Source organism: Bufo gargarizans, chromosome 9 (genome assembly GCF_014858855.1).
Source record: "Bufo gargarizans isolate SCDJY-AF-19 chromosome 9, ASM1485885v1, whole genome shotgun sequence".
Lineage (NCBI taxonomy): Eukaryota > Metazoa > Chordata > Amphibia > Anura > Bufonidae > Bufo > Bufo gargarizans.
In genome coordinates this window covers 75,954,684-75,982,365 of record NC_058088.1, presented here as the reverse complement: position 1 = coordinate 75,982,365, position 27,682 = coordinate 75,954,684, and the positions used below count along the sequence as shown (strand labels likewise).

General features: G+C 44.2%; 1 protein-coding gene across 1 annotated transcript in view; it reads right to left on the bottom strand.

The window, feature by feature from the left end:
- MAMLD1 (mastermind like domain containing 1) overlaps nt 1-19,839 on the bottom strand; it is a 228,610-nt gene extending 208,771 nt beyond the window's left edge. The window contains exon 1 of the mRNA XM_044268252.1: nt 19,593-19,839. Within this exon, the coding sequence (XP_044124187.1) occupies nt 19,593-19,646 (54 nt within the window). The 5' untranslated portion in view covers nt 19,647-19,839. The remainder of the gene's footprint in view (nt 1-19,592) is intronic.
- Between the last annotated feature and the right edge of the window lie 7,843 nt (nt 19,840-27,682).

Sequence of the window (27,682 nt, the reverse complement as noted above, 5' to 3'; positions counted from 1 at the left end):
GCACAGAAACACTTCTTCAGTAGCTCGGAGCTCAATACAGATGTCCCTCAAATAGCGGATCAGGGTAAAATGCTAAGGAACTCACGTCTTGCAGGTGAAACAGCAGAGAACTGGAGGATGCGCCTGGCATTTGTAAAAGAATTCAAGTCAATAAAGATATCAAGGATAAGAGTATAACAAACTATGAATAAGACTTGGAAATATAAAGCATCAACACAAGATTTCCAGGATTCTGATGTTCCTGATGATGCGTCTGCATCTAGATTACAAAGAAATAAGCAATGTCTAAAGAATGCTACATCTTTGGATCAATGTTTGTCAGAGAACACGACCATTCCCTGTGGCTGAATCTGCTAATCCATGACCACATCTGTTGATATGCTTCCTGCTGCTTGAGGCTTGTAGACACAAGGAGACACTACGGTCATGTTCATGCCATCTTTATAACTGTCCAGTGGCTGCAACATGGCAAGCATTCGCGTATTGAGGATCACAACTGATTGAAGAAACAAGATAGATACATGTCACATAAACATCAAGAGTGGAAAAACGTATAAAATGAAAGTGTAAGCTCTGATGAAAAATGTTGAACTTGGAGGCCTCTTATCTATTCTAATGCAGGCCTTGCACAGTCATCCAGTCATCAGCCAAAGATCAGTAGAATTGTGGTTTAGATTAACCTATACTTAAACAGGTTATGCCATGATTGATGTAAAAAATTAAAATCAGACGTGACAAACTCTTTCTAACAAAGTTAAAACAAGCCCTGTACCTCAAATAGAACCAGAGAACTGCTCATTCGTTGTTCTACTAGCTCTGCTAGATTTATTTCAAGCTGGTAGCTCGAGTGGTGTGTTCTTTCTGTGCAGCTCTCAGAATATATGGATTGACAGTTGAAGATTTAAAATGCATGCCTGCGACCACCAAAGTGAGGTGGACAAGAAATAAGGAAAAGAGCAATCCGCAGGTAGTGCTATACAGCTACAGGTTTATAGAACAGCTCGGTGGCTATACTAAATTTCTAACCACATGCAATTACTAAAAGTATTCAGATCCAAATACTGGTTTGAAAAATGCTGAACATTATTTGTAGTGCAACTCACATTAAGGGGCCCATACACATAATAGATGGAAATTGTTCAATCATGAACCAATCATCTAATGAAAGTTATTTTTGCAGACGCATCCCTGCACCTAGCCTTCCTGCTGCCTGAGGCAAACATTAAAACGGCTCCCCCCTCCAGCCCTACTGTTAAAGGCATACTCTGATACACAGTATACACAATGGAAGCGCTCATTTCCCATGACCCTGCCACCACCCCCACTTGTCTCTAGGATTTGCCACCTGAGGCAATTGCCTCACCTGGCCTTATTGGAGGTGCAACCCTGGACAAGACCATACCTATTTTAGTCCATATTGGCTGGAACCAGGGCCGGACTGGCCATAGGGCAGACCGGGCATTTGCCCGGTGGGCCGGGCCGCCTCAGGGCTCGAGTGGGTGTGCCTAATCACACCCCTGTCTGTCTGTGCTCCGCCTCCTGCCAGCCCCGGCCGCACATCTTAATAATCTGATCAGGGCCGGGCCGCCTCAGGGCTCGAGTGGGTGTGCCGGTATGGCCTAATCACACCCCTCCCTGTGCTCCGCCTCCTGCCAGCCCCGGCCGCACACTCATACTTACTCACTGTGTGAGTCCACCCCCACTGCTCCGCCTCCTGTGCCCGGCCTCTGTGAATCCATCTTCCGGCGGCCGGCAGCGTAACGTCACTCAGACGTCACGCGCCTGCTCCGCCTTCATTAATAAAGAGGGAGGAGCGTGCGACGTGACGTAGTGAGTGACGGCACGTTACGCTACGCGGCCGCCTAGTTTGAATGTTGAAGAGCGGGACTGGACTGGAGCCACCACCGCACCAGCCCACCAGCTTCTGCCTGCCCCAGTACTAGTGCCCAACTGGCTTTGGTAAGTTAGTGATGATAGTGATAGATTATATTAGATAGTAACTTTATGTAAGTGAGAGAGCTATTGAGCTTGTAAATAAACTTGTGCAAACTGCAAAGTATATGAGTAGTTTAGTTACTAACTACTCATATACTTTGCACAAGTTTATTTACAAGCTCAATAGCTCACTTACATAAGGAACAGACGTCTTACAATAGGGAGGGACACTGTTATGGGGGGGGGGGGAGATGTGATATGTGGATGATGACACATTTATATAGCACAAGATGCTTGCGCTGCCATATATGTGTGTCATCCACAGATCCCCCCGGCCACCCATAACAGTGTCATCCACAGATGCCCCCCCCCCCGGTATCTGTGTCAGATTCCATCATTCCACAATCCACACAGATGCCCATACCAGTGTGTCATCCACAGATCCCCCATAACAGTGCGTCATCCACAGATGTCCCCATAACAGTGTCATCCACAAAAACAGTGTCATCCACAGATGCCCCATAACAGTGCGTCATCCACTGATGCCCATAACAGTGCATCATCCACAGAAACAGTGTCATCCACAGATCCCCCATAACAGTGCGTCATCCACTGATGCCCATAACAGTGCATCATCCACAGAAACAGTGTCATCCACAGATCCCCCATAACAGTGCGTCATCCACAGATGCCCCATAACAGTGCGTCATCCACTGATGCCCATAACAGTGCATCATCCACTGATGCCCATAACAGTGCATTATCCACTGATGCCCATAACAGTGCATTATCCACTGATGCCCATAACAGTGCGTCATCCACTGATGCCCATAACAGTGCGTCATCCACTGATGCCGATAACAGTGCATCATCCACTGATGCCCATAACAGTGCGTTATCCACTGATGCCCATAACAGTGCGTCATCCACTGATGCCCATAACAGTGTCATCCACAGATGCCCCCATAACCGTGTGTCATCCACTGATGCCCATAACAGTGCGTCATCCACTGATGCCCATAACAGTGTCATCCACAGATGCCACCATAACCGTGTGTCATCCACTGATGCCCCCATAACCGTGCGTCATCCACTGATGCCCATAACAGTGCATCATCCACAGATGCCCATAACAGTGCATCATCCACAGATGCCCATAACAGTGCATCATCCACAGATGCCCATAACAGTGCGTCATCCACAGATGCCCATAACAGTGCGTCATCCACAGATGCCCATAACAGTGCGTCATCCACTGATGCCCATAACAGTGCGTCATCCACTGATGCCCATAACAGTGCATCATCCACTGATGCCCATAACAGTGTGTCATCCACTGATGCCCATAACAGTGCATCATCCACTGATGCCCATAACAGTGCATCATCCACTGATGCCCATAACAGTGCGTCATCCACTGATGCCCATAACAGTGCGTCATCCACTGATGCCCATAACAGTGTGTCATCCACAGGTCCCCCATAACAGTGCGCCTGCGAGGAGAGACAGAAAGGAGGGCAAATAATCAGTGGAAGCAAGCAGAGGACGGCAAAGCAGACAACTTAATAGCTTCTTTTGTAAGTAAATTGTTTTATTATAAATGTAGTAAGTAAATGTAGTGGTGCTATAATGTGGACCCCAGGCGTCTCTGATGTCCTGCAGGCTGGCGCTGTGGCAGCATACGGTTGGTCAGGCAGCAGAAAGGCTCTGGGGCAGTCATTGCGCTCTGGAACTTTTCCCTTCACAGCCACTGCTATCTCTCTCTCGTACAGTGCAGACTCTGCAAGAGGCTTTCAGTTTGCTCTCCGTCCTCATAAAAGTCTATGGGAATCAAAACAGATCCATCTGGTTCCTGTTATGCAAGTCGGAAAACAAAGTCAATTGTGCTTCCGGTTTTGGCTCCACCCCTAGACTGCAAGGGGGTGGGGCCTGTTGGGTGTCATGTGATTGGGCTGCTCAGTCAAAAATGCCCGGGCCTATTTTTTGTCCCAGTCCGGCCCTGGCTGGAACAGTTGTTTAACTTGGCCATAAATGTTTGATGAATGAGAGATCTTTCTGGGAACATTATTTCAATCAAACATCTTTCATCCGTGAAGATATTTCTTTGAATGAAAGATCTTTTGTCCAAAAATTTCAAACATGGACAACTTCTTTTCAGACAATGATTGTCTGTCATTGTTTGGCTGCCATGATTATTCGTTGTTGAATTTCACGTGACAAAATTATTGTTTTGGTTGAAATTGTCCATTTTGATCAACTCTAGACTAATTTGTATGACCCCTTTACTAGTTAGATAAAAGTTGGCTAAATCCTGATGGCAAATAGCAGAAAAAGAAAAATTGGGCATGTTGGGTCTCAATGTGCCTGATCCATTGTTCCCAGAGATGTCCCTGCTAGAGGGATCTGACAGAGCTTTTGTATATGTCCAACTTTAGTCAGACATGTTCCTTTTCATGTTCTTGGATAACTATTACTGATCAGTACATGTGACCACCTTCTGGACCCATATGGATGCTTTCAATATTAGCAGGATCACTGTAAAAATTCTTTGGATGATCCATTATATTAGATATGTGTAAAATCTATCCTATCTAATCCCTCTAATTAAGTAATTTCAGCTCCATAAAATATAATTGATATGTGCAGCATAAGAAAATATTTGTAACACGACTCATTTCTATTGCGTTCTGCAGCAAAGTGCATCATTTCATTTAGGCTACTTTTACACAGTTTTTTAGTGGCGCTTTTTAGTCACCTGTATTTTTTTTGCAGCATATTTTGCTGCAAAAACGCCAGCTCCAGTTGTTAGCTGAAGGTCTATAGGAAACAGAGGAGATACAAGCGTTTTGTTGGTAACTTTGTTGATCTGGTACGGAGCCGTATTTCTAGCTCTCGCTGCCCTAGACACTAAGACTGGGCATAAACACACCGCATTAACTCATTTAGGACACAGCTATTTTGGTCCTTGAAGACATTGATTTTTTTATGTTTTTGCGCCTCTCTGCTCTGAGAACCATATCCAATTCTAACATCACTATACAAGGCCTTGTTTTAGCTATACAGGACAAGTTGTATTCTTTAATAGTACCATTATTATTATTTTTTTTGGGGGGGAGGGGGAGGAGTTGGTGAAGAGAAAAATAGCAATTTACCAAATTCAATCAAGTATGAATGATGTACAGTGCCCCAAAAGGTGACTGCAAAGGGTTAATTACTGCAAAAACGGTTAATTTAATGTTGCTGAGTTCAATGCTGTGATTTATTGTTAAAGCACTTATTTCTTTATGCACTGTATATACCTAATAGCAATGTATGGACAACAAATGGTTAACATTGGCAGTTTATCAGTAGTTTTGGTTAGGTTACCAGGGTGATATACCAGACCCGCCCCCTAGTTAGTTAGCTGAACAGAGCTACAGGCCAGACTTACTTGTGCAAGCTACTGCAAACTTGACCCAAGTCCAGGGAACTTTTGTCTCTGAGACTACAGAGAAAGAAATCGGCCATCTTAGAAAGGACGATCAAGGCTGTCCAAGATAACAACAGCAAGGTATTTGCTTGTTTATGGCACAAAGACTTTGCTGCTATGGAAAGGGAATATTGCCTCAATGCCCAACACATTTTCAGATGGACTGGCCATCTGGATCTAGAATATGCACCCCTCAGCCTGGGAATTGCAGAAAGAGTTAATAAGAATAATATAGCACACCTATGGTTATCTTGGAAAGATTGCAAAGTACTTAGAGAGAGACTCAGGACTACTACTACTATTATTGTTGCTGCCTGTACACAGCCATTGGAAAGAGACTACACTATGATATACTTTGGAACTGCTCCTTTTGCTACTACTTTTACTACTTCTCCTATGATCAACTCAGTAAAGAAAGACTTTATTTACTGAAACTAACAGGCCTGGTTATTTACTGCATCATCCATCCACCAGCTCAGCATCCGCACTCTTGCCAACTATGTACCATCAAGGGCAACCCAATTACCACCAGGCAGGAGCCCCAGTACCTGGGTGTGGGAAGAACGGGCACACTGTGCATGGCCCAGGAAACCAGGCTGAGGACTGCCATTGTAAATGCGAGTACCGTACATGTAGGTGTGTGTGCTCCTCCTCCCACCGGTTGCTGTTGCACATGGAGGTAACTAGGAGCAACACACTATATGTGCGGGGTCTGTGGTCCTGAACATAAATGCATAACGGCATAGGCAGGTTTAGCGTAGGACCCACCTGAACTGAGACCACCTTGTCGCTTGGTAGGTGGGCTTAGATGTGTTTTGATCAAAATGTATTGACCAAGTGTCTCAGATTTTATTAATAGCGTGAGGGCTTAGTCCATATGTTATGCTTGCATCTATTATTATAGCCACAACCACTTCTCCTATCTTCACCTGCCCTCCTGGTCGCTGCTCATGTTAAGTTTATTCTTAGGCCCAGTTACAGTAATATGAAATATATATAATTTTTTGCTTTACTACTTTTGCACAATGAATTTTTGTATAAAAACAGAACTTGTGAGGGTTTAGACAGATAGACAGGCAGATAGATAGATAGATAGATAGGAAATAGATATATATATAGATAGATAGATAGTGTGATAGAAACCTATGAGGTAATTAATGCCAAAGCAAAATTCTTATGTGTAAGGACCCTTATATATTTCTTTTTGAAGTAGCTTAATGGCAAATGACTATTTACCAGTACCCCCTTGAAGCCCCATGAGTGGTAAGTTGGGCATGCATACTGCCACTCCATTCAACTCTATGGGAGTTCTGAACACATCCAGGCATAGAACTTTGGTATTTCCAGAACTCCCATAGAGATTAATGGAGCGTCAGGAGCAGCAGTTCACGTGCACTGGACCAGGGATAACTGGAACATCCCTTTAATAATTTCTTATCCATGCAAAGTTATCAAAGGTCAATATCAATGACAAACCTTCATGGCAAGATTCAAATGTAATTCTCAATGTAGCCACCATGTTGTCATGGACGTTCCCGTGACAGGTGCCAGGAGATCAGTGAGATTGGCTACACGTGGTTTGATCTGACAGGTTCCTTGTGGATCAATTTGTGTCTGTGTTGTTTCTGGTAAGGGCCACACGCTCATGTGATAATTTAACCTATTTATTGTGGCTTCTCCCACCATGCTGTGCGGTTTATAGCTTCAGTCTTTTGTGGATTGCTGGTGTTTGGATCTCGGCTGAGTTCCTGTGCTTCCATAGCCATTTGAACTTAAGTGTCTCCTTCCCCTGTTGTTTATTGTTGGGGTTTTCTTGTGTTGCTCTTCTGCCTGCCATTTGTGTTTAGGCCTGAGGGAGACTCCTGTTCGCCCTACCGTTTGGAGGAACAGGTTGTCTCTTTTCCTGACATTAGTACCAGGGTCCTACAGTGTGAGTTAGGACTTTAGGTTCCTGTGTATGAACTCACCTTCCTCTGGGGTCAGTTTATATTTGCAGTCAGTCAGGACTTTGATTAGGGTTTCTCTAGGAGGTGACCTTGCTCCTTTCTCTAGTTTCCAAGCCTACTCCCCTCACCCCTTTCCCTCCTATGTTCGGTGTGGGTTTCACTCCCACTCCAAAGCGTGACACATGTACACTGCTACAGGTCACAACAAGCAATTACCGATGTAGTATTAGTCAGGCTTTATTCAGCTTAAATCATCACCAGTGGACAAGTTCATGCCTTCCCCTTACAGAACTGCAGAAAATTATAGAGCGCCTGAAAAAATGAGTGAATCTGCCAAGGGGACAACTCTTTTTTTAAGCAAAAAGCTGATTAGCTGTTCTTGCTGGCAAAAAGCAGCTGGGCAGTGCGACAGGTTCAAGGCCAATGCGAGTCTCCTTTCATGGAGGCACCATATGTTAAAACTCTCACACCAGCAGCTTTGCTCTTTGATAATCTCACTCCAGAGAAGTACAGAAAGGAAGGATGTGAATTGTACTAAGAGCATGGGTGGGGGTTAGCATGGGTTCTGAATAAATACAGCCCAGGCACCCATGATAATCCCCGTATGTAGATTGAGTGCTAGAGAAAAGCCAAACCGCATTGATATTCTCAGGCTGAATGGCATTGCCGTCATAACAGTTTTAACTAGTAATAAATGCATTTATCTTAATTTCTATGAATTGTCATAAATGGCAACAATCCCAGTGTACACATTTTAATTAGAGTTTGTGATCCAGACATACTATTATAGCCACAGCAGGCTGTCCTCATAAGGAACACAATGGGCTGGGACATTAGGTCTAGGGCTTACCGGTAACAGTGGTCACATGAAGGCAAGCCATAATGAAACTTTCAATTTTGGTCACCACACAAGCTTGTTGCATTAAAGGCATCTTTCACTAGGATCAACACTATGAAATCAGACACACTGCTTGGTATGGTTGATCCTGTTGATTAAAATGATACCTGTCTTGTGAAAATCGGTTGCAGCGTTCCAGAGAAAAAAGACTGTCTTTTTTTTATACAGATAAGAGCATCAGTGCACTGAGGGGTGGGGCCAGCACCGGAGGAGCTGAGGCTAGGCCCCACCCCTCAGTTCACTAAAGCTCTCATCTGCATAAAGACTTCAAGCGGTTTTCTCTAGAACGTTGCAACCGACAGGGCATAAGGGGTTAATTGCATCTCCCGTGAGAAAATCACCATCTATAACATGAACATTGACATTGGGACTGCGAGTTAAAGTGCGCACCCATAGCTTCTCCACGTGGGCTTGTTCAAATGAACCGTCCCGTATGTCCTGTATCTAAATAATAACTGTAATTATTGAACACAGATGTAAATGTCATGGAAGAGTATTTCTATATCACGCAGAACATTCCTCATACTTGTAGGCACCGGCATACTGACGTGAACACTATAAAATGCTGTAAAGGTCAACAGCATGGCTAAAAGATTTATTACAACTAATATGCACTAAACTAATATGTAGCCAGCCAGGCTGGAGTGGCAACTCCCTGCATTCTCAATAGACGTCTTATGCAACGCACATGGAGATTTGTCATGAAAAGGACACACGAAGGCAACCTGACCAGAGCAACAGGAAACGGGTAGGGAAATAAGCCTATTTATGGCAAGAGTCTATCCTATGCGGTTGTTTATGTCTCAACAGCTTAGTGTTTAACTCTATTCTGTCTGCAGCACAATAACCCAATAATGAGACCTCACAGGACTGCTATATAGCTAATGCATGTACTGTATATTACACGATACAGTGAACTGTCAATGGCTAGTCCTCGGTTTTCTTAGTTATACTCCCTTTCGGAAGGATTTTCCCTCATGCTGCCAGACAATACACCCCTTTACCCATAAGAGCTGCTGCTCTTCCCTGACAGATGATGTTGGGGTAGACAGGGGTGCACCTAGCCTTAGTGCTGCCTGAGGCGAAAACTGAAATGGCGTCCTTCCTCCCCAATGCCAATTTCTTAACCTAACCCCTTCCCTTCCGCCCATGGCTGTTCGGCTGCTCCTCTCTTGCCCCTACTTGGTGCTACCTGAGACGATTGCCTCACTTGACCTCATTACTGGTGCACCCCTGGGGTTGGACAAGGATCGGTGAAGTAAATATTTTTGCCCGATTCTTTTGTTCTTCTGGGAGAAAAGTCACCGCCACTCAGGAGATAAGCCACCATCAGAAGTGTCTGGCATTGGCTTTCTTTGCTCTCAGCTTCAGCAAATAGGAAAGCCGGGAATGAGTCAGAAGAGATATGGCTGGTGGATGAACGATCGTTCAGCTGACAGCTATTGAATGTGTCTGGGCACCTTTAGGCCGCTTTCACACAGTCAGTATTCAACCAGTGATTGTGAGCCAAATCCAGGTGCAGGTCAAAAAACACAGAACAGATACAAAGCTTCCCACTATACTTTATCTCTGTGTGGGACCACATATGTCCTGTGTAGAACACACGTGATTTTGGCTCACAATCACTGATGGAAATCACTGACCAAACACTCACTGTGTGAAAGCGGTTTCTTGATGGAGTTTAGTCAAAATCAAGAGGGGATCATAAAAGGAGAGAAAGTATAAAGGACAGAGTTACAGATACGACCTCCTCTTTTTTGAATTCACTCCTGGTTTTGGCTTCCAACCTGCATCAAGAAGCCCGAGCATGTGGTTATAAGAGTATGGCCGCATAGAGCAGTTGTGACACGGTTGCGACACAGCCATGCTGCTGCAGTTGAGTACCATGTGGCCCCACGAGCTGCAGCGGGCTCCAATTAACTAATTTGGACCACGCTGCCTACTACGAGCAGTATTGCAACCGCGCTGCGACTGCCCCATGTGGTCGTACCCTTCCTTAAAATAGGACATGTAGAGGGCAAACCAAAGACGTGATTTTTGATTCGTGCTGTTTATAATGTCTATAAAGTGATACTCTTTATATTCTGCCGCATGAATTCTCAGAATGAATAAGTTCCTGCGATTTTCTTTCTGAAAAACATTTTTTTTCGCCAAGCATTTCTGTTTCACTTCTTACGCCGTTTTATAAGTAAAGAACACATACACACACTAACACAGTCAGATGTCATTCCCCTGAACTACCCCTCCTCGCCTGCACAATTTCTCATGCAAATCCAGATTCTTAGCTGGTGCCTTGACTGATGCAGACACAGGGAGGAGGGCAGAATTATGGGAAGGAATCTCAAAAGACTTCTCCAGTGTCATGGAAACAAAGATGATCGCAGTTTACATTTAAATAGCAATATATACAAACATTAGAGATCACTCAAGAGGGGGCAAGCGGTATTAATTAGCCTTTATCCAAGCTAAAACCATCTAGTAAGAGCAAGGGTGGAGGGCGTAACAAAGGGTTAACCAGAGAAATTCTGCTGACTAAAACAGCTCCTAACTCAACATCAATCCGAACACGGGATAGATCTTGAGAATTGAGAAACAGGTCTGCTCTGATCCTTATAATGTCACACAACTTTGTAAACAGGAGTATAATTTCAGCATTTGTCTTCTGCCGCTCCTCCCTTCTGTCTCGTAGGACGGCTTGAGGAGGATCCAGCAGCCTTTCTGTTTTATTCAATGACATGCGGAAAATTAGCTGACAAAGTCAAGTTTAACTTTTTGACCACTAATAGGGCATGGGCGGCCATGTAACAGAGATATAATGGTTAGCTGAAAAGGCTGGAGCGTAGGTGGATGAATCTGTACTACTTTTGAAGGAAATGTTATGAAGGACAAAGATTTGGGTTGCCTTTACCTATTCTAATTTTCGTGTTACATTTATTTGTAATCATTTTCATAATTTTATGGATTTCTTCTTCAAGCTGCGGTTATGGATCGATCACTAGGATAACTAAATTAGCAAGGTCAAGTGGGGAGCCTCTAGAAGAGGTTGAAGGAGTCATGGAAAATGTTTCATGTCAAAGTGGGGCACCTTGGACTCAACATAGAGAATTATAGGAGGCTCTACACTACAGATCCCTTGCATATTCATTGCACCAAGGATTGTAATACATAAATAGTGGATTTAAAGAGGTAGTCAGGCATATGAGCTTCATAGGAGGGAAGTTCCCTGCCCAAGACCTGCTCTATAACCCTTAAAAGAAAGCCCTCTACAAATGAAAAGAAGTTATCTCTGACAGCAATTCATTTGGTCTGGTCAGTAAGAATCATGGGGGGATCTTCTGTTGCAAATGTCCATGAAAAACACAGTTATTGAGCTGGATGGGCCTACTGAAAAATCTTCAAATTCTCTGGTTGACCAGTGTGACCTTGCTGAAGGGTATTTACTGTCACTATGACAGACCTATAAACCAGAGACATCAGTATGATACCATAATTGTGTTATATTAGTAGTAGATAATATTACATATGATAGGCAGCCCCTAAAGTGCTCAGCAGGGACTGGTCAGGAAGCACTTCCTAGTCCATTGGAGTTTATCACATGATCTTTCTCAGCCAATCAGCAGCTCTGAAAATGACCACGTCATACAATGTTTGACTCCTGCCTAAGGAGTCAAGACATGTATGCTACATGATTATTTTCAAAGCTGCTCACTACCATTGAGAGATCAAGTGATATACCATGTGAGTCTTAAACAGGACATGCTGGTTTTTTACTCTCCTGTTTGGCAGAGGAGGGGGCTGTTTAGGTATAATTGTACCCACTAGTATAATTTTTTTAAGGGTATCATACCAATGCATCTATTTTGAGGTCTTCCACAGTGATAGGTCCAAACTTTATATAGGATCCCTTTAAGAACATTTTAACATATTGCATTTTGGCATGGACCTGGGAACAGTCAGTGGCCACCATGTAAACCAAGCAAATGCTTGTGATCCAAGAAATCAGGGGGATAGCACTAAAGGGGCGGATATAGAACCTGCACAGGGGCCCAGGAGGCCCTTCCCATCCTTAGAGCAGTAGCAGAACTGCCCTGAGCTGAGAGTGGGGCTTAAACAGACTGATGGGGTAGAGATTAGAGGTGCGACAAAGGGAGGATGACAAGTGTGATGAAGGCCCCTAGACATAACTTTGCTTGAGGCCCTAGAATGCCATATCTGCCCCTAGGTACAGTTTGATCAGCAGCCTACTTTTGGGCCAACTAATCCAGAAAATGAAAGAGCTGCAAGGTAAATAGATGGGTGGGTGGGGTTGGGTGGCCGGGGTTCGTTGGTTGCAGGCAGGACATTTTCCCAATGTGCTGAGTGGTATCTGGTGCACCAATGAGAGCTTGGCAGACAGATTCTGCACAGTCATGCAAGAGCAGTCAAAAATGAATCTTTGTCCTTGCTGAAAAAAACACCACTTTACACCTCTTATTCCACCCATATGTCCATATTCTACTGGGCCCTACAATAAACAAAGATAAAAAAAAGAAGCAATGAATAAAAAATTGAGAAAAGTTGAACTTGATGAACCTGTGTTTTTTTTTTCAGCCAGTCTTATCTATTTCAAGTATAGCTTGTAATGAAACACCCCTTCCACAAACTTTAGTCAAATCAGGCCAGAGTTTACCTTTCAGAAGTCTAGTATGTTTTCTTTGTAGAAACACAGTTGTCCCTCTACCTCTGTTGCCTATAGGCACAAGCCTACTGTGCCCCATAAGATATTCGGTCGTTTTGGGAATACAGATATGGTGCATAAGGGCATATACCAAAGAAAAGTATCTGTATCCTTCAAAAAGGGACAAACTATCTTATTTTGTCTGGCAAAATGCCCGTATTCACGCAGGACACCCGATGGACCCCAATATAGCGAATCTGTCAGGCGCTGGCAAGGTTCGGAATATACTGGATCTGGTGGTTTCAGTATTCTGGATCTTTACTGACAGAATGCCGTAAATCCTACCTCAGATGTGCACTTAATGGGTTGTAGATATTTGATTACATCCAATTGATCATATCCTTTCACAGAATAAAATCCTGTATGCAAATCTACTTATATTGTTTCCCTTTGAAGGTTATCAAGGTATTATCCCAGAGCTGTGTTCATAAAGATCAATTTCTTTCTAGTCAAGTGTATATTAGATAACAGGAATAATTGTTTTTTCCCTCATTTTCTGTTTTACTGTATTATTAAACTTGGTCCCTAGACACTGATCTCAGGAATATGATGGTGGGGGAGGAATAGTGTAGACACCTAATACATCCATAGAGATCTAGAGATGCATCCCTTCCCCACAGACAAACTGTATGTAAGGATATTAAAAATTGTTTGCTGGTCTAGAAAATCCAAGTTTTAAGTAGCCTGTTGACACATATAGAGACAGGTTAGTAGCTTTGGTTGCTCCGAAGGCAATTTGAATGATAATGTTATATTAACAAATCTAACAGGGTTTTAATACGGGAGCTGTCATGGGGATCAGCTGAGAAGTTAAGGCCCCCCATACATATTAGTGTTGTTGGCTGATGTTAGAGATAAGAAGGATCCGGGAAAGTGAACATTTTTACCACAACCTTTTGTTCTCCTGGAAGATATGGTGTCACCAGAAGTATCTGGAAGCAGCTTTCTCCTCAATTCATATTAAAAACACATACTCATTCGGCTTGGATGGAGGAACCAGAAGGGAGTAAGGAGAGAGCTTTTAGCCGAATGGCCTTAAGGCCACCAATTACTACATGGTGGCCATTCAAGTCCACCAGAACAAGAGATATTGCATTATAGTGGCTTTATTATTGTTCACATAAGGAATATAGAGTGTAGGACCACCTCTGTGTCATCAATATGCCCTTATTGTCTTGATAGGACAACCAGGGGTGTAGTTATAGGGAGCACACGGGTTACAATTACATCCAAGTCCTGGTGCCTGAGAGCGCCTCTGCCATATAAGAAAAAACTAGGACTACAGATCTAGGGAAAACCCCTTTAGGCAACTTGCTAGAATTTTCAAGAAACTAGCTCCAAAGATGCATTTAGAACCAAGAGAGTGCCATCGTCTGTGGTAAGTGTGTCCCTTAACCATAAACTCTATTAAGGCAGATATTTTATGGGCAGAACCAGAAGTCAAGTCAGCAGATTACCAGGAAGCATTGACATTGCACTGAAACACAAGGTTATCATAGCGTGCCTCCAGTCCTGGTTGAAGTTAGGAATATATTAGGAAGCCATTAGACAAGCAGGCAATGGCTGTCGAAGCCACAATAATAATAAAAACAATCACGGATTAAACTAGCTCACCCGTGTTACCATCCTTCATTGTGCGTTTTTCAATATGAGCCTAATAAAACAAGAAATGGCTTTGTGATACCGTGTCGGGAGGTTATCAGCAAGAAAGAGAAAGGAAAAAACGGATCTTTTTTATTTCCATGACTGCCAGCCTATTTTCCATGGGAGTGTAAATAAGAATTGGCTCCGCTTTCCAGATATAGACAAGAGGGATTAGCTGCAGGATGCCACACTAACAAAAGCCAAGACTGTGATCCAAGGGCCTGGCACCGCTGGGACTTGGGGGATGGGAGGGGACAGCGGGTATGCTGTTACACACACAAAACTTACTTGACCCTTCTTGACAAACCATCGAGGTCATTTCTACAAGCACTTTAATTGCACTGTTGGCACCAGACAAGTAGAAATGAGAAATGAGTTATCAACACTTTCTTCACTAATCTAACAAAACTTTCTTTGAAAGGTCTGGAGATCTTTGAAAAACATAGTTCACCCGATCACCTTACGACTCTCCATTCGCCTTCTATAACTTTCAGCTGGTAATTTTTAATCTTCTGTGCTATGCAGGGTGTTGTAGTTCAGCAACATAGCTAAATCTGCTCTTTAACTCTTTGGGGCCGCATAGTAGTCGTTTATGCAATGCAACATAGCGAGTTAAAGGGGTTGTCTGGTTTCAGTAGGAAACCGGACAACCCTTGGGATCGCCTTTGAAAAAGAACTGGCAAGTACATAACTAAAAGATCCCTCACTGCCACTCCGGTTCTCCCGGCAGAGCTCTATTTACACGGCTGCAACGGTGACACCACCTGAACGCTGCAGCCAATCACTGGTATCAGTGGTCCACCCAACAAAGCCAGTGATTGGCTGCAGAGGTCACGTGTTGTTGATGTGGTGTCACCGTTGAACCCGGGTAAATAGAGCTCGGCTGGGACTACCGGCTAGTTCTTACTAGTTCTTTATTGCAGACGTATTCTGGAGGTAGTCTGGTTTCCTACTGAAACCAGACAACCCCTTTAGGGCTCAAGCACTCGAACGTATTTTCTTCCGTGTCCGTTCCATTTTTTTGCGGCCAGTATGCGTAACCATTCATTTCAATGGGGCTGCAAAGAAATGGAAATGTCTCCGTGTCCATTCCGTATCCATATGTCTACATGTCTGTTCCACACAAAAACGGAACATGTCCTATTCTTGTCCATTTTGCGGACAAGGACAGGCATTGTTACAATGGATCTGCAAAAAAATAAATAAAACAGATGTAACACGGAGGGCACACGGATGTAATCATTTTATTTTTTGCGGATCCTTGTTTTGCAGACCACAAAATACATACGGTCGTGTGCATGAGCCATCAAAACATTAGGTGTACAATATATTGGTCAAAGTTGCCAATTTTGGATGAACAGGCTATCTAACATGTATGAGGGCCTCCCAACTGTCTCCTGATGGGAATTTCTGGAGGAGATAAGGATCAAGCATGTCGGATTTCAACTCCCCAATCATCAGGGAGACAGGTCGCTGCCAGATTCTCTTCCTACTGAGAACACATGCTTTCTGGCTGAGCCGAGCATGCATGTGCATGCAGTAGCCAAACAGCTATCTTATATGCAGGGCCGGCCTTACAGTAACGCTTCTGTTACGCATAAGACATAGGAGCAGATTTAGACTACAGTGAATAGAGTCAACATTATTAGAATACCAGCACCTCATGGACTGTACAAAACTTTTGACAGTTTTTTGGCTTTAGTATTAATAAGGCCTCCTGTACATGATAATTTTTTTTTTCTGTTTACTGATCTCCATATGCATTCCGTTTCTGTATTTCTGTTCCGTTGAAAGATAGAACATGTATTGCGTTCCGTGTGCATTCCGCATTATGGATCCGGACCCATTCACTTCAATGAGTCGCAAATCCGGAGATGCGGAATGGTGCGGAACGGAAGCACGGAACCCTACGGAAGCACTAAGGAGTGCTTCCATGGGGTTTCGTACTGTACTTCTGTTCCGCAAAAAGATAGAACATGTCCTATCTTTTTTGTGGAACGGCCAGATCGTGGACCCATTAAGGTGAATGGGTCTGCGATTCGCTGCGGCTGCCCCACGGTGGGTGTTCGTGCATTGCCGCCTGCATCATGGCCACGGGGGACACACGTTTGTGTGCAAGAGGCCTTATCGCCCTAAAATCACGTTCCGTGGCTCCATTCAATTCAATGGGTCTGCAAAAAAAACAGAACACATACGGAATGTACTCCATATCCGTTCCGTTTTTGCAGAACCATCTTTTGGAAATTTTATGCCCAGCCCAATTTCTTCTATGTAATTACTGTATACTGTATATGCTGTATGGAAAAACGGAAACACAACGGAAACAAAAAACGGAACAACGGATCCATGAAAAACGCACCGCAGAACACTGAAAAAGCCATACGGTCGTGTGCAAGAGGCCTAAATCTAACATTTTTAGACCACGTTCCTCCTGATAAACCCCGAGATTAAACCACTGGTAAACTTTTGCTGAGGATGATGTATAAAATGATTTTTTTTTTTGCAACCTTTTGCAATTTTTTCACAATTCACTCCTGTTCAATGCCATAAAACTGCCGCAAAGCTGTCGATAAATCCCCCATAGTGATTTCACCATAAGTTGTGCGAAAGGCCAAGCTCTGCTCTGCAAAGTGGACGGTTTAATGTATTTTCTAACACTCTAGCTATAGTCATCTGTTATATATGACAAAGCCACATGGACTCTTTTACTTCTACTGGTCATCAAATCTGCGAAGATCTGGAAATCAGTCTGATCGGACTTCAACGCTGACACAAGCCGAACGGAAAACGGAAGACTGTCCTTTACGCCGCTGTCAGTCGGTGCCTTGTACAGTAATGTTGAATGAATAGATTGAAAACTGCAGAAAATGTTGCGCCCCTCTAAAGTCAATAGGTAGGTTGTTCTCGGGGAACCAATAAAAATAAATAAATGGCAAGCTCCTATGAACAGCAGCGTGTTGTCACATGGACAATGAAGGCTTGCTGCAGAATTGAAGTCAGAAGATATTACTCAGTCCTTAGCACAGAGAAAGGAAACGCTTATTAATACTGCATCCCAACCTGCTGCCATGTGCGGGTATAATGTACACAATAGATTGACATGAACTGCCACTGACTTCTAGAGGACAGGCGACGAGGGAATCGCAGCGTTAACCCTCTCTGTGCTCTTTCCCATGCAGCTCCTTCCCCGTGCAGCGCCTGGCCTCACTGTACCCTGCAGCCACACACGGGTTAATCAATGAGTGGGTGGGGGAACATAAACCAGTTTCAAAAAACATGAGCCAGCTCCAAGCTCCCACACTGTGTCTGGGAGGCTCTGAGGGTGTTTTCCTTGCAACAAAATCTATTTCTCCTGGCTGTGCGATGTGCTGCAGAAACGCCAACTATTAACATGTTCAGTGCCAGGGAATTAGCGCAATTCGAGGGGCACAACGAATCGAAAATCTATCTTATCAATATTTGACGTGATCTATTGTTCCCCTCGAAAAAAGCAACCCTTTCCGGCTGGTGAGACGTCGACAGTGGTGATCTTAACAGGGTCTGGAAAAATGTCTGTCGCTGCTACTACATCTCAACTCTAGGGTCTAGTTCCCAGAACATATTTAGGAATGATATCAGCACCTCTAGCCTGACTGCGGTACGTGTAACTGAGCTGGAGTTATCGCTTCGGGGCTGAACGGCGCTAACTCTCACATTGGGATATTAGCGAACGTTTTTTCCGAAATACCAACTCAGCTCTGCTACGCGGTACAGGCTCGGCACGGTTACATCCGCCTGTACAAGGCACACAATGATCATCCAAGTAATCCCAGATCGCTCAGCACACAAACACACATTCACCCCCTGCTGGACAGGGCTCCAGCACATCAAGCCGAAGCCTTGCCACTGGTTGACAATACAAGTCTGCGAGGCAGGTGCCACTTTAGCAAAAAGGAGAGGAGGCGGCGCATTCATCAAAGTCTTTGGCTTACAAAAGATAACAATAACTGGCTGGGAAGGGGTTTACCTGCTGCATTAACACATGCTTCATTGATCCTACACGAGAGGCGACCTTAGACTAACGCTCGCTATTCGCAATTAATAATATCGGAAGGGCACAGATCTGCAGTGCAGTTAAAAGCCTTGTGCTCTATTAATTCCTGGTGACACTGCGGTGACCTGTGACCTGCGTAGAATGGCATCAAATGAAGTCATACCGGTTATTACACTGTAATGCCTTCTGCCAGATTAATAGGCTGCATGTAACACTCCCAGCCCATTCAAGACACTTTGAATGGGGAGGGGAGGGGGGGGGGGAGTTGGTACCGCTGTTCAGTGCAGTGCAGCCCCATATGTAGTCTGGGCGGTTTAACCCCATCCTGACATTCTGCCTGTAGACCACCGCTAATCGTGGAGCACCCAAATCATTAGAGCATAAGGCAGAGACCCCCTCTGTTTATACAGGGCTATTCCAGCTTTGAAACTGGAGTTTATTGGCAAATTTTTAATCCTATTAGTCCCCCTGTGCAGTCATCGGCATTAATCTGGGATAATTCAGACATTATTTCAGTAACCCTGCAACTGTAAAATGCAACACCACCGCTTGCTGATGGCAAGACGCTATCAATCACCCAGGGGCAGCTGCCCTTGTTCTCTGCCACACATTATATAAGAGAACCCGTATCGCTTGGCCATAATAGCCCCCTCTCCCAATCTGATCAGTCACGCTTTGACAATTGTTTTGTCTGGTAATGCTCATTAGATAATGACAAGCCCTATCATCATGTCCTACCCTTTACCCATCACACTTGGCTGACGGATCCTCACCACCCTAAACCCACGGGAGACAAACATAATATGACACTTTGGGTGGACGGACACTTCACGGTCCAATTCAGAAGCCCAGGGGTTTGTCCTACGGGATGATCGGATACAATGACACTTGGATCAGATACAATGAGACTTTAGGGAGAGGTCTAGCTATAGGCGCTGCATGTTACTTACTGGTATATAGGGCTCCATGCGTGGTGCTTCTGTGCGCTGGGAAACCAGCAGCATTTTGGACCGGAGATCCACCAGATATTACATCCACTTTGGTTTATTGGTAAAACCCCCAAAATAAAAAGAGACAGTCAGGAAGAGAGTAGATATTGCAATGTCTATGTGAACGTATATATTTTCCTTTTAGACTCCAGACAAAAGCATCCCAGTGAGGCAGTTGGCTAATGATTCACCCAGTGCCTGTCTCAGACTGCTCACTACATTTCCATCAGCCCACAGTTCTCACTTCGAGGAGGAGTCTCTGGGCTTTAAATTACTGATAGGACATTTACAACTGCTGTGTCACCAAGGGAGGAGGAGACAGCCTGGAGTCACTCAATCTTAAAGGGGAAACAAGCATTCACTTTACACTGCTCATTCCTGACAATTACATCCCAGTGTGGGAAAGTAATGGACAGGGAGCATTTGCAGGAGCAAGCCCACCACCCCCCCTCCTCCTCTTGTCGAAGCATGATGTTCACATTCGGAGTATGTACAATCGTAATTACTAATGACAACAACGCCACAATGTACACAATAGCCAAGTGAAGGCGCACAGAGATTTTTAGTTTCAATTGACATTACTACAGGATGGTGTGAGCGTTGCCTCCATACTGTTTTGTTATATTGTCGACTTCATTGTCAGTATATATACCTAATTACTACACAGCGCAGGCTATGAGACGTGAACCAGCTATGACGGGTGTAGCCTGTTGCTCATGAACACGTTTTTTTGGGGGTAATGCTCTGGAGTATCAGGCTGATACCTGTGTCACATTACATGCACAAGGCAACATGATCTCCATCAACGCTAGCAGCGGATGCATTCGACTATGACTCATAGATAAAGAAGGTTAAAAAATGTCTATTTTCCTATAATAATATAATAGTAATAATATTTATATAGCGACAACATATTCTGCAGCGCTTTACAGTTCAGGGGTTCGTGTACAAGCAGTCATAAATAAAATAGCAATAGACAAGTCAATAGTTACAAGAGGAATCAGGACCTTGCTCGCAAGAGCTTACAATCTATGAGGACTATAAAATGCTTATATGTCATTTTAATAAGGGCAATACGTTGATACATAATCTTCAGTTTACAGTATTTGCTTTCAACAGTCTGCACTTAGCTTTAGAAGTGTTGCTAGGGTCTTAAAAGATCAGGAACACAAGCCTAATGACAAATGTTCCCCAAGCTTCCCCCCCCCCCCCCCCGCCTATATACAGTATATAACTTTCAAAATATGTCAGGCTTAGATACAGCAGCCCAGTGTACCTTGAGTTGCACAACGGCTTAGTGGTTAGCTATAATGGACAGTGGATGTGGACCCACTATGCCAGGGGTAGGCAACCTCTGGCACTCCAGATGTTGTGAAACTACAACTCCCAGTATGCATGCTTGCCCTGCTCTTGTAAAAACTCTCATAGAAATGAATGGAGCATGCTGGGAATTGTAGTTTCACAACAGCTGGAGTGCCGAAGGTTGCTGATCCCTGCACTATGCCAACCAGCTGGTTTGACTTTTAGATGGTTCTAAAGGTGTTATCCTGACAGTCCCCTGGTTTTCATCCTTTAACCCCAATACACTTCAGGATAGCCACCAGGCTGCTACCTCCATGAATAGTCCTGTTGTAGTTGACAGATGACCCATGGGGGTCAGAGACACTGGTGCAAAGCACTGAGGGAACATGCAATGCTGGTAATCAGGTAAGACCCCCTACACATTTTCCCAGCTATCTGGCACAGTTACCCTCTGGCTTGAGGCATAAAACACCTGAGGAGAACTGAGCTAGAACTTATCCGATAGTTTTCTATGGGATCATGCACATACATCTAGAGCAGGCATCCTCAAACTGCGGCCCTCCAGCTTTTGTAAAACTACAACTCCCACAATGCCCTGCTGTGGGCTGATACCTGTAGGCTGTTCGGGCATGCTGGGAGTTGTAGTTTTGCAACAGCTGGAGGGCAGCAGTTTGAGGATGCCTAATCTTGAGCATCATTTGTGGTGCCGATTGCCAAATAGCATAGCGTTTTTCAGTCCGACGCTATCAGTGTACAGACCCTAGATTTGTGCATAAATCAGTTGTGTCCAGCTCCTGGCCTAAAATACCTTGCTGGACACAACTTATATATGTGGAGCTGGCCTAGCAGGCTAAGGTCAGGGCAGGCAGAGTTCATGCGAATCTGTAAAACTCATCAGGGTCAGGGCAGGCAGCAAAGGGTCAGTAAAATAAGCAGGCAAAGGATGGATCAGGCAGCGGAGGGTCAGAATCGGTAGACAGGCAGCTGTACGGTACGCGGGCTGACAATCAGGATGGCACACCTTCACTGGTTCCTCCAGGGGAAGGTGCTTAAAACACCCACAAGTGGGTAGCCATAGGCAGAAACAAATCTGAGCTCTAAAGACAGAGGAGGATGAACCTTGCCAGCAAGAGAGGGTTGCGGCCTGCTAGGAGAAGACATGTGGGATAGGCGGGGCCAGACCCAGGAGACCTTGGCTGAAGTGGCAAGAGAAAAGAGATTTGGTGCTGGTGCCCACCCCGGACAATGGGACAGAGGTGGGCATGGAGATCCACCATAACAATAGCACTTTTGCCTTGTAGTCCTGGGTTTAAGGGTACTTTCACACTTGCGTTGTTTGATTCCGGCAGGCAGTTCCGTTGCCTGAACTGACTGCCTGATCAGGCAAACTGTATACAAACGGATGTCATTTTTTCTGACTGATCAGGCAGTTTTCAGACTGATCAGGATCCTGATCAGTCTGAAAAATGCCTGATCAGTCAGAAAAATGCATTGCAATACCGGATCAGTTTTTCCGGTGTCATCAGGCAAAACGGATCAGTTTTTTTTTTCTTTTCTCATTTTTAAAGGTCTGCGCATGCGCAGACCGAAAGGGCGGATCCGGCATTCCGGTATTTTGAATACATTAATACATTCCTATGGAAAAAAATGCCATATCCGGCATTCAGGCAAGTCTTCAGTTTTTTTCGCCGGAGATAAAACCGTAGCATACTACGGTTTTCTCTTTTGCCTGATCAGCATGGGGATATGCCTGATTAGTTCTTTTCCGGTATAGAGCCCCTGTGACGGAACTCAGCGCCGGAAAAGAAAAACGCTAGTGTGAAAGTACCCTAAATCCAACCAAGGGCAAGACTTGGCTGTACAGTTCCCCGGGTGGTGTGTTGATGTTATTATGTGACATAACCCTAACCCCAGTGTTAATGTCCACAGAACAGGAGAGAGACAAAGAGGGTGGATCAGGTTGAACTCATGGTTTCTTTAATTGTAAATAAACTGCAGTTACCCTTCTGATACACAGAGGATGATATGGGCTTAGTGGTTTCTCATCTGTTCCAGTACATAGAGGCTCAGTATTTCTCACCAGGTTACCACAGGTTGCATCAAACGGCATCCAAAGGGTATTTATTTCCTTTTTCTAGACCTTGGGCTTGGCTATACTGATCTTGTCTACCATGTGGCTGAACGCCACCATTTTGTTCTCGGGAGGATGCAGCTACCATATATGTTTGTCATATACAATCTACTAATTGCTACACATGACCAACCAAAGTACAACTCAGATCCCACATAAGTGCTTGAACTGTCTAGCCCTTAAAGGGGTTTTCTGGAAGTTTAATATTGATGTCCTATCCTCAAGATACCGTATTTTTCACCCTATAAGACGCACCGGCCCATAAGACGCACCTAGGTTTTTGAGGATGAAAATAAGAAAAAAAATATTTTGAACCAATAGGTGTGCTTTTGGTGGGTTTTGAACTAATTGTGGTCTGTGGATGGCGCACTATTATGGGGGATCTGTGGATGGTGAACTGTTATGGGGGATCTGTGGGTGACACTTATGGGGGATCTGTGGGTGACACTTATGGGGGATCTTTATGGGGGGATCTGTGGGTGGCTCTTATTGGGGTCTCTAGATGGCACTGTTATGGGGATCTGTGTATGACAGTTATGGGGGGGCGGGGAATCTGTGGATGACACATATATAGCATCTTATGCTATGTGTCATCCACAGATCCCCTCCATAACAGTGTCCCTGTAGTGAATGACCCTCAATACAAGGGGTGGGGGTCGCATCTGCTTTTATAATGACAGCAGGGCCCATGCAGTGACTGTATTCTACTACACGGGCCCCGCTGACTGTATAATCGTATCTGTATTCTGTAATAGTTAATTATGTATATACCGGTAATCGCATAATCAGCGCTACTTACAACTACAAGCGCTCAGTAGCAGAGAGGAGGGAAGAGGCAGGCCGGGAGGACGGGCGCTGGCAGCGTGAGTCACCACGTCATGCGCCCACGCCGCCTGCTTCATTCATAAAGTGGGCGGCGCAGGCGCGTGATGTAGTGAGTGACGCGCCACCCGCCCGTCCTCCCGGCCTGCCTCCTCCCTCCTCTCTGCTACCTACCGAGCACTTGTAGTTGTAAGTAGCGCTGATTATGCGATTACCGGTATATACACAATTAACTATTACAGAATACAGATACGATTATACAGTGAGCGGGGCCCGTGTAGTAGAATACAGTCACTGCACGGGCCCCGCTGTCATTATAAATGCAGATGCCGGCCCCCAGCCCCTCCTCCCTCACAGCTGATACACCCGCCGCGCGGCATCGCGGCAGGTGTATCATTGAAAATATGGCAAAATCAGCAGCATTCCCAGCCCCATATTTTCCTCCCACTTTTGGGGGGACAAAAGTGCGTCTTATAGGGTGAAAAATACGGTAAGTCATCAATATCTGATCAATGGGGGTCCAACTCCTGGCATCATCACAGATCAGCTTTTTTAAGAGGCCATGGTGCTTCAGTAAGGTCAGTGACATGACGTTCACCAGTCACATGGCTTTTTCTGGAACTCATAAAAATGAATAGTCCTGTACTGCAATAACAAGCACATCCATTATATGAAGAACAGCGTTGTGTTTGGTATGCTGCGAAGAGGCCGCTTCACTCAGCCTCTTCAAACAGCTGATCGGTGGTGGAGGACACATCTTCAATATTCTTCTCTTAAAAGTCCCTCCTAATGGTACACATACTACCTGGTAGGATCCACCCCATGAACTCAGCAAAAAACAACAACAACAAAACAAGACATAATACAGACAATGTCAGAACAAGTACACATTCTGCCATTTTCTATGAGTAAAAGAATATTCTGACAGGTAAAATAGTGCAATTTCTCATAAGCATCACATACATTATACACAGTCAAGTTACATTATTATGACCACTTCCTACTTTTGACGTCAGCAGCATGTAGCTCATGAAGGAAGTCATGTGTCATGAGCTGGCGTAGTGGGCATATAAAGTGTGCAACAGGCTTTCTGCACACATCTGTAATTGCTGCCATGGGTAAAAGAGGTGATTTATCAGTTTCAGAAAGGTTACATAGTTACATAGTTAATACGTTTGAATATAAGACAGAAGTCCATCAAGTTCAATCAAGTTCCAGAAGGTCCATCAAGTTCAATCAAGTTCCAGATTTCTGCACGTTTTCATAAGCATTAATGTTGTTTACTTTTAAGAATTCATCTAAACCCTTTTTAAAACTGTCCACTGTTCCTGCTGTGACCACGTCCTGAGTAAGTCTATCCCACAGATTCACAGTTCTTACAGCAAAGAAGCTTTGACGCTTCCTGAGACTGAACTTTTTCCTCTCCAATCGGAGGCAGCGCCCCCTTGTCTTTTGAGGGCATTTTACATGGAACATTTTTTTACAGTTTTTTTTGTATAGCCCATTTATATATTTGTATAGGTTAATTATGTCTCCCCTTCGACTAAGGCCTCATGCACACAACAGTATTTTTTTGCGGTCCGCAAAAAGGGGTTCCGTTGTTCCGTGATCTGTGTCCGTTTTTGTTTCCGTGTCTCTTCCTTTATTTTTGGAGGATCTCCAAACATGAAGGAAAGTTAAAAAACAATCTAAGTTTAGTTTGACATGCAAATGATAGGAAAAAAAACGGACGCGTATGCGCGGACGCGACTGACAATCTTGTGTTCATCCGTGTTTTTTCACGGACCCATTGACTTGAACCGTTGTCTGTGAAAAAAATAGGACAGGTCTTATTTTTTTCACGGACTGGAAACACGGATCACGGATGCGGATGACAAACAGTGCATTAGCTGAGTTTTCCACGGACCCATTGAAAGTCAATAGGTCCGCAGAAAATCACGGAAAACGGAACAACGGACACGGGACACAACAACGGTCGTGTGCATGAGGCCTTAGTCTCTTCTCAAGACTAAATAAATTCAATTATTTGATTATTTTTTTAATAACTAAGACCCTCCATGCCCCTTATCAGTTTAGTCCCTCTCCTCAGTACTTTTTATGGACTGGTGCCCAGGACTGAACTGCATATTCCAGATTAGGCCGCACCAGCGCTTTGTAAAGTGGTAGTATTACATCCCTGCCCCGTGAGTCCATGCCTAGTTTAATGCATGACAATATCCTGGTGGCCTTAGAAGCAGCTGATTGACATTGTATGCTGTTATTCAATCTATGATCTACAAGGACACCCAAATCCTTCTCTATAAGTGACTCTCCCAGTGTGACATCACCTAGGACATATGAAGCACAGAGATTATTACTACCAAGATGCAGAACTTTACATTTGTCCACATTGAACCTCATTTGCCAAGTAGATGCCCAATCACGCAGAGTGTTCAAGTCAGCTTATAGTTGTGGACATCTTCTATAGACCGTACAGTTCTACACAGCTTAGTGTCATCTGCAAAAATAGAAATGGTGCTATTAATCCCGTCCTCGATATCATTAATAAATAAATGAAATAATAGAGGGCCCAGCACTGAAACTTGGGATGCACCACTTATAACCCGAGACCATTCTGAATAGGAATCATTGACCACAACTCTCTGGACACGGTCCTTCAGCCAGTTTTCAATCCAATTACAAACTATACTTTCCAAGCCTATAGGTCTATAATTACCTGTGGAAAACCTAGATCCTTTTTTGAATATGGGCACTGCATTTGCCTTGCGCCAATCACTTGGCACTGTGCCAGTACCTAGAGAATCTTTAAAAATTATAAACAGGGGCACAGCAGTGACTGAACTGAGCTCTTTAAGCACTCTTGGGTGTAATCCTTCTGGACCCGGAGTCTTGTTCACATTTATCTTATTTAACTTATCTTGGGCCATATCTACAGTTAGCCAATTGAGTATATCATTAGATGTACTAACAGCCCCAGCACCACAGATATAAGTCTACTTTAATACCTGCGTTTAGGAGCGGATCCGTCTGGAATCTGCACAGACGTATCCGCACCTATAATGCAAACTCTTAGATCCGTTCAGAACGGATCCGTTTGCATTACCATGAACAAAAAAAATAAATAAAAATTTTCGTTCGGGTGTCCGCCTGCTGAGCGGAGGACAAACGGTGCCAGACTGATGCATTCTGAGCGGATCCGCATCCACTCAGAATGCATTGGGGCCGTACGGATGCGTTCGGGGCCGCTTGTGAGAGCCTTCAAACGGAACTCACAAGCGGAGCCCCGAACGCTAGTGTGAAAGTAGCCTAAGCTACTTTCTCTTCTTTTGTATAAACAGAGCTAAAAAAAAACATTTAATAACGCTGCCTTTTCCTTATCTTTAGTGACTAATCCCCCTTTACCATTATTCAGGGAACCTACCTGCTCAGACCTTGTTTTTTTTAGCATTTATATATTTAAATAATTTTTGGGGATTTGTTTTGCTCTCTTTTGCCACCTGCTGTTCGTTTTGTATTTTTGCTAATTTTATCTCCTTTTTACAGATTTTATTAAGCCTTTTGTAAACTTCAAACACTTCAGCTGACCCCTCAGATTTGTATTTTTTAAATGCCCTTTTTTGTCTTTTATTACCCTTTTCACAGTAGCTGTAAGCCATGGGGGGTTTAATTTTAGTTGTGATAATTGATTATTGGCTTTAGGGCCAAGGGTGGCAGTATTTCTGAAACTGTGCAGTTTGTGAAATGTTCATGTGATGCTGTGGTGAAAGTGTATCATGAATGCACAAATGGCACCAAT